The sequence below is a fragment of the Leptonychotes weddellii genome, chromosome 7, assembly GCF_054177405.1.
Source record: "Leptonychotes weddellii isolate Sample4059 chromosome 7, ASM5417740v2, whole genome shotgun sequence".
In the NCBI taxonomy this organism is placed as follows: Eukaryota; Metazoa; Chordata; class Mammalia; order Carnivora; family Phocidae; genus Leptonychotes; species Leptonychotes weddellii.
Genome location: NC_138375.1, coordinates 65456577 through 65465076, shown reverse-complemented (window position 1 = coordinate 65465076; position 8500 = coordinate 65456577). Strand labels below are relative to the sequence as shown.

The following is an 8500-nucleotide window of genomic DNA, read 5'->3' as shown; positions in this document are numbered from 1 at the left end:
TAAAGCAAAAAATATAGAGCAAGTATGTTTTCTATGTTCATGTAAAGACATTGCAGGGATTTTTTTAGCATAACAAATCATAAGAACTTAAGAGTGATGTCTGTATGCATTATATACTTGAAGAAAATGCCTATGTTTCAAGATCAATGTGAATTTTTTCAGTAATAAGAAAAAAGAAACTGCCGACATAAATTGAATCTCCCTAAACAGTAAATTTAAAATTTGTCACAGAAGAATCTTAGTGAGTCCTTTTTACAATGACTTCCAGGTGCTTATACTGTATAATGAGTAAATTAAAGAAAGAAAAATAGTTTAATATTTCAACATCTTAAAAGATTAAAATATTATTGAAATATATCCTTTTTATTTTATTTCTAATGGAAACAGAATCTTAAAAAATCAAATATTTGAAAATATGGAATTTATCCCTATTTTAGAATCACATCAAAATTTTCAGCTTTCCAACTTTGATTAAATTTTTAAAGAGGGGCTACTGGGTGGCTCAGTCAGTTATTCATCTGCCTTCCAGCTCAGGTCATGATCCCAGGGTCCTAGGATTGGTCTCCCTGCCCAGTGGGGAGTCTGCTTCTCTCTCTCCCTCTGCTGCTTCCCCCGCTCATGCACTCTCTCTCTCTCTAAGGTAAATAAATAAAATATTTTTAAAAAAATTTTTAAGAAAAGTCAGATTCCTTATTTAAAAAAGTAATATATAGAAATAGCTCAAAATATTTTTACATTTACCAAAACAATCTCAAAAATTGCTATAAGATGTTTAATTAAACCATGTTATCTTATAAGTGCATGAAGCCTATACTTATAAAATTAAGTGTGTATATGGCATGTCTAACAAGAAGTGACACAGTTCTGTAAGGAAAGATGCTAATACATTTCTTTATTTTTTTTTATTTTTTTTATTAGCTGGGAATCAGAAACTTTGTTATCAAAAGAATCTCCACAATTTGAGATATTTAACAATACTTAAGAAGCCTTTTTAACAGTGGATTTTATGAAAACTACTAAAGAACTTGTTAAAAAATACTTATTATATATTCTTTAATAAGAACAATGTACTTTTTATCATGTAAGATTACATACATGAATTACAAGTACTGTACAGTGATTCTAAAGTATGTTTCTAGGTTCTTTTCACTAAACAAACTTTTGTTTGGATCAATATTCCAGATCAGTCCAGATCTCTGTTCATTTTTCTAGAGTATTACCTCCTCATACCAAGATTTTTTATTCTCATTTCAGGTTTTTCATTCTATGACCCTGAATATCTCAGTTTTTACATGTTAATTTGGTCAAAATCAGGTGGTAAGCATGGAGTCATATCTGTGATCCCTTCTATTATGCTTGATAAAATGGTAGCTGCTTGCTTTATTATTTAACGTAAATGACTATATGTAGCTGCAATACTTTATCTTTCAAACTCAGCTGTTCAACATCTTATGTCTGTCTGCTTATCTCTCTACCAAGATCAGCATTCTATACAATAAAAGAAGACTCATTTTAAAGTTATCTTTTATGGGGAAATTCCTTTCCTTTTCAAAGTCAGAGCTTTAAATACTTCAGATATTACCATTGAACATTACCATAAATGGATACTCTATTGGGCAATATTATAACATTTACTATGTATCATGCAAGCTTTCCCCCATGGCTGCAACATATAAACAGAATTTCTCTTTAGGGGCGCCTGGGTGGCTCAGTCGGTTGGGCGTCCTTCTTTTGGCTCAGGTCATGATCCCAGCGTCCTGGGATCGGGCCCCGCATCAGGCTCCATGCTCAGCAGGGAGCCTGTTTCTCCCTCTCCCTCTGCCTGCCTGTCTGCCTACTTGTGATATCTCTCTTTCTCTGTCAAATAAATAAATAAAATCTACAAAAAAAAAAAAGAATTTCTCTTTAATTAATCCATACATAAGCAACAGCATCTGAAATAAAGATATACCAAAGAGGCATGTGTGTTACATATATTCAAATGATTATATGACCAAGCAATAAAATTTGTTGAATAGTTTTTAGTATTCAGCGCTGTAATATCAAATACTTTGATACTTCTCTAGTATCTAGACATTAAGAATACTAGGTCTTATTTAAGGTAATACACATACCTCTTTTGAAGTAGGTAACATTTTTTTCTAACATATGGGACTCAACACATAGTTCTCAAAACTATCCCAAAATCTCTCTACAGGTTCTCTATTTCCTTTATTCTATTCATTACAGGTGAGAGGTAAGCTAAGGATTCTCAACCTTTTTTTTTTTAAAGGAAATTTATAGGTCCATTTATTTAAAAAAAGAAACTTTAAATCCTTCTACTTATTTTTAAATCTTAATTTTGTACCCACAAAAGTTGTTTTACCTAAACAAAATATGTTTTAGTATGAAAAACCTGAATCAATAGTTCCTTTACCCGAGATACCATATAGTAAGGAATATATGTCACTTTTAATTATCAGGTTAACATGTAAGAAGCCAGTTAGCTTTCTTGCAGTTCAAGCCTTCAAAAATAGCATGCACGTATGCAGAGGAGCCAAATATGATTACAGATAATGTATCTTGACTCAAATAAATTCTCGATCAGGGACTAGCCAAAGGATATGTCTAATGACTGGCTTCCTTATGCCATTTTGTCTGTGATTATCAGCGAAGACCTAAGTAATAATTAGAAATATACTACCTGCATTTGGAAGTGTGGTAGAAGGCCACTAGGTTCCTTTAATCATCTCCTTAGTGACAGTCTTTCCTATTAAAGTTATTTGGCCAAGGAAAAGATCCAACAAACTTGTTTACTACCTAAGTACTCTAACCAAAAATAAGTAGGTATATGAAACATTTGTACTAAATGTGAATTTTACAAAGATAGGCTTTCAGCTTTAGAAAGTAGTAGATAGATCCTCATTTGAAATGTACACGTGCAAATTATCATTCTTGTCTGAAACTGACATACCCTGGGATTCCTGTCTATTTGCTTTGGAGACTCAACCTGGGGCTACAGATATATTAATTTAGAACAAATGTAAACAGCTTTAATCTGGGTGCCATGAAATCAGAATTCTCTGCTTATGCCTGTCATTAACTTCTTCCTTAGGCATATATTAATCCTTTTGATACTTAGTTTCCCTACCAGGAAGTGAGGTGAGGGAAAAACACATATATATTGTATATGGAATTATATAAAATATTTCATATAAATGCATATATATTTCACAGATTCAAGAAAGAATGGGAGAATAAAGATGCTGTATTAATGTCAGCCATTAGTTGTAGTAATCTAAGAAATACCAACATTTGAATACTTAGTTTCAAAATTTTATAGATATTTATTTCTTCCTCCAATATACATTTCTAAACTGTGAATGCCTTGGGAATTTAGCAAATCATTTACACATTTCTGAGAAACAAATATGTCCTTTCATCCATCCATGCTACAATCTTCCAAGTACCCCTTTCTGGAGAAAGACTAACTTATAATTCCTCCCAGAGGTATTATTCTTGGTTAGGCAGAAAAGCTATATGTAGGAACATGGTGCTGTTGAAAGCTAGTTACATTCATGTTCTTATTTGCATAGTTTTTTTCCTGTTCAATGTCACCCAGGAACTACTGAGCTTAAAAGAATCAGCATAACTTCTGAAAACTGCTTTATAATCTCCCCTTTGCTCTCAACATCATAATCTAAATCAAAGTTTGGCAAACTATGGCCCACCAACCAAATCTGAGTTGTCACATTGCCTGTTTTTATAATTTAAGAGTTACTGAAACGGGGCGCCTGGGTGGCTCAGTTGGTTAAGCGACTGCCTTCGGCTCAGGTCATGATCCTGGAGTCCTGGGATCGAGTCCCGCATCGGGCTCCCTGCTCGGCAGGGAGTCTGCTTCTCCCTCTGGCCCTCCCCCCTCTCATGTGCTCTCCTCTCTCTCTCATTCTCTCTCTCAAATAAATAAATAAAATCTTTAAAAAAAAAAAAGAGTTACTGAAACAGCTGACTTGTTGTCTGTCATTGCCTTTGTGCTACAACTTGGAGTTGAGTGGCTATGAAAGATACTATATGGACCACAAAGCCCCAAATATCTATCATCTGCCCAATTAACATTTATTCATGCTAGGTCTAAATCATCATTTCCTTCTTTTACAAAGCTCTGAAGACACACATATTTTAATAGTGAAAGATATGAATTTAATGTCAAAAGGTCTAGTTTCTGTCTCAAACCTCAATTTCTTTACCTATTAAAAGATGACAGGTTAGCCTTGTCCTTTCTTTGAATATGGAAGGACTTTAAAATCTGGGAAGTTGGGTCTTGCGTCTCTTGAACATGATGTATCTAGATATTTAGTCCCCAATTCATTTTTCCCCAATACATGATTTATACATAACTGTGAGTTGAAACATGATGCTTGTTTCTATACCACAGACTGTTATAGGGATTCTGAAATAGATTATGTGGAAAAGAAAATTATAGGGCAGTGAAGCTCTGTTTCATTAGCTATATCATCTGAGAGGATGTAAAACTTTTGAAACATGAGTCATATAGTGTTACTTCTCTGCTCAAGACTCTGCAGAGTTCCTCATTTCACTTAAAGTGAAAAGGCTTACAATGGCTTAATAGGTCTGATATAATCTGATCTACCCTTAACTGCATTCTCTCATCCTGTGCTACTCTCCCCTTCCTTACTCTAGTGTAGTCATACTTGTCTCTTCGCAATTCCTAAATCACTCAAGACGGTGGAAATTTAAGGCTTTTGCATGTTAGGTAGATAACCTAACATACTTCAGGTCTTTGTTGAAATGGCATCTTCTCATTGATGCTTTTCTTGATTGCCCTCTAAAATTAAAACCCATTTTTCCTAGCACACTCTCCAAATCACCCATTCCCTGTTCTGTTTTTCTCTTTATAGTACTTATCACTTTCTAGAATGCTATGTAATTAACTCATTTTGTATCCTGTTTGTTGCTCTCTTTTTTAAAAGTTTTACAATGGCATAGATTTTTTCTGTGGTTTCTAAGGTATTCCTAGTTTCTAGAAGAGTGCTTGACACATAGTAGGAAATCCCCCCAAAATATTTTATGAATGAATAAATGAATGGAGTGAAACCTTAAGATAACAATGAATATTTATAAATACTTAATATGTGCTGAGCCTTTTGAACATTCCTGAAAATATATGGTGAATAAGCCACAATATCTGTTCTTAACAAATACACAGCCTGGTGAGGAACAAAAAGATACCACAAACAGTCATCAATTTGACCAAGTCTTACAAGTGAATAAGCGAATTAAAATAAAACTTGCCACTATTAACCTTGCTCCAATAGATATGCCCTAAACCTTTTCTGTTTTACAGACTTTCATTGGCTTCCTCCTCCTCCCATTTCTTCTTTTCTCTTTCTTTATAGAGTTGACTATTTTTTCCTTTATCATAATTTTATTCTTTTGATTCTTTTTATCTTAATTTCTCCTAACTTTCTCTAGTTACTCTCCTGTAAGATTTTACTAATAACTGCTTCATAAACTTTTTCTAATAATCAAGGAGAATATTCCATGTAACACACTTACCACACTGTCAGTCATATTGAAAGAGCTCCATATGAAAGAAACCCTTTTGGGATACTCCAAGCTTTCAACTACCAAAGGCCAGCAGGAGAGCTAAGAGAATCCATTCATTCTAAAGCCTTCTACAAGTATAAAGCAGCCACCATCAGTTTTGGAAAGAACATGGCATTGCAGCAGAGCAAATAGAGGTTTTCCAAGGCAGAAAAATGTGGAGGCAGGACTGGAAAGCAAAGATCATTCCCAAATGGCCCAGCAAGCTGATATCTAATTTGTGAAGGACAGAGATGATATAGTTTGACCAGTAAATTGCCTATAAAGCACTAAGAAGCCTCACCAGCACTCAGATCCTTTGTTCTACAGAAGGAAAAGCCCTGATCACAATCTCAAAATATGTTAAGTCAGTAGTGAACTAAATCTGCAACAATGCCTACAAACAGTTTAACTTTATTTCAGATTGACTTAGCCTCTAATTGTAGCAGCCTGCAAGAAAATGTCATAATATTTTCTGGAGGTAAATACTGTATAATTCAGTCCCCACTGTTATTTAACACAAAATGTCTGGCAGAAAACAAAAAAAATTGCAAGGCACATGAAACAGCAACAACAACAACAACAAAAGTGACTAATAGTCAAAAAAGAAATAGTTGATAGAGGAAACATAAATGGCTTCATGATACAATTATAGATGATATCAGTTATATGATAGAGACACTAATATACTGTTTTAGTCCACTTGGGCTGCTACAAGAAATATACCATAAATTGATAGCTTACAAACAACAGAAATTTATTTCTCATAGTTCTGGATTCTAGTGGAATGGAGAAACCTGACAATACCACGTCACCCAGGTGATTCTGGGAAATCTAAGATCAAGTCACCAGAAGATTCAGTGTCTGGTGCATACCCACTTTCTAGCTCATAGTTGGTAGCTTCTAGCTGTCACCTCACAAGGCAGAGTGAAGGGACTAAGGAGGCCTCGTGGGATATCTTTCATAAGAACACTAATTCCATTCATGAGGGCTCCACTCTCAAGATCTCTCTCTCTCCAAAGGCTACACCTCCAAATACCTTTATATTGGCATCATTTTAAACTTATGAATTTTAGGGGGATATACACATTCACACCATAGCTAGTATCTATTGGAAATGGTGGATAACATCCATGGCAAAATATTGAGAATATACAAAAGGAAAAAATGGAATTGTATAAATGAAAAAAAGAAATCAGTGATTAAAAATGAATTCATCTGTTGACAACAGATTGAGCACAGCAGAATGATGAATCAATACACTTGAATACTGATCAATAGAGTATATCCAAACTAGGAAAAAAAGAATTAAAACAAAAACAAGAGATAATAGATATGTGGTATGTGAGAAAATATCAAATGGTCTGCATAATTTCAACCTGAAAGGAGGAGAGAAAATGGATTAGAGGAAATATGTCAGGATAAATGGTTGATGACTTCTAAAAATTAGTTGAAAGAAATCAACCCACAAATCCAAGAATCTCATCAAACACCTCAGCTTGGATAAATAAATTTAAAAATTACTAGGCACATCAAACTGCTAGAAACAAAACATAATATGCAAATCTTAGAAGTAGCTAGAGAAAAAAAAGACACATTAAATATAGCAGAAAGGGTCCTTCTCAGCAGAAACTTTGGGAGGCTAGAAGAGAATACAATAATATCTTCACAGGGGTGAAAGAAAATAAAATATGAACCTGGGAATCTATAATTGGTGAAAATATCTCCCCAAATAACAGTGAAATACAGACATTTTTAAGCTGACAGAACAGAAGAATTTGTCCCCAGGAAACCTGCACTATTATAAGTTCTTCAGCCTAAAGGGAAATGATAGTAAATGAAATCCTGGATATCTTCTCTTAAGAAAGGAATGAAGAGTTCTTGGGGTCATGGCCTTGCTCCCGCCTTGCAAGGCAAGGGTCCGGGCGCTTCCGCGCGCGTGTGTGCGCGTGGGGCCTGAAGTGCTCGTGCGTCCGGGCTAGGTCTCTGCGGGGGCAGAAGCAGGAGCCATGGGTGGGACCTCCAGCACCCGCCGGGTCACCTTCGAGGCGGACGAGAATGAGAACATCACCGTGGTGAAGGGCATCCGGCTTTCGGAAAATGTGATTGATCGTATGAAGGAAACCTCCCCATCTGGTTCGAAGTCTCAGCGGCATTCTGTTTCTGATGAAGAATTGAAGAGAAGAGTGGCTGAGGAGCTGGCATTGGAGCAAGCCAGGAAAGAGTCTGAAAATCAGAAACGACTAAAGCAAGGCAAAGAACTGGACCGAGAGAGGGCTTTTGCTAATGAGCAGTTAACCAGAGCTATTCTTCGAGAGAGGATATCAAGTGAAGAAGAACGAGCCAAGGCAAAGCACCTGGCTAAGCAGCTGGAAGAGAAAGATCGAGTGATAAAGAAGCAGGATGCATTCTACAAAGAGCAGCTGGCTAGACTGGAGGAGAGGAGCTCAGAATTCTACAAAGTCACCACTGAACAATATCAGAAAGCTGCTGAAGAGGTGGAAGCAAAGTTCAAGCGGTATGAGTTTCGTCCTGTCTGTGCTGATCTGCAGGCCAGAATTCTCCAGTGTTACCGCCAGAATTCCCAGCAGACCCTCGGCTGCTCCGCTCTGGCCAGCCAGTACATGCTCTGTGTCCGTCAGGCCAAGCAGATCAAGCCACAAGAGGATAAATGAGACACTATGATACTGGGACATTGTCTGGTCTGACTCTTACATCAGCATGCTTGAGAAGGGAGGATAAAGTCAACTTTTAGAACAAGCAGAACTCCTCAACGTTAATTCCAGAGGCGGAACATTTTTTTTTTTTTCCTAGTAAGAAAGTAACCCATTTAAGGAGAAGACGATTAAAGAGAAGCACCAAAGAGCAGATTCAGCTGAAGCATATCCCAGTTGATCAACTGCAGTTTGAAAAGCCA

At 36.1% G+C, this 8500-nt stretch overlaps 1 protein-coding gene across 1 annotated transcript; it reads left to right on the top strand.

The window, feature by feature from the left end:
* Positions 1 to 7467: 7467 nt before the first annotated feature.
* On the top strand, positions 7468 to 8494 carry LOC102728087 (MICOS complex subunit MIC19). The gene has a single exon (XM_031024718.2). The coding sequence runs from the start codon at positions 7593 to 7595 to the stop codon at positions 8256 to 8258; it is 666 nt and encodes a 221-aa protein (XP_030880578.2). The 5' UTR covers positions 7468 to 7592; the 3' UTR covers positions 8259 to 8494.
* The last annotated feature ends 6 nt before the right edge of the window (positions 8495 to 8500 follow it).

Bases quoted from the DNA above. Each gene is read 5' to 3' on its own strand.
- LOC102728087 (XM_031024718.2), top strand. From the start codon at position 7,593: ATGGGTGGGACCTCCAGCACCCGCCGGGTCACCTTCGAGGCGGACGAG.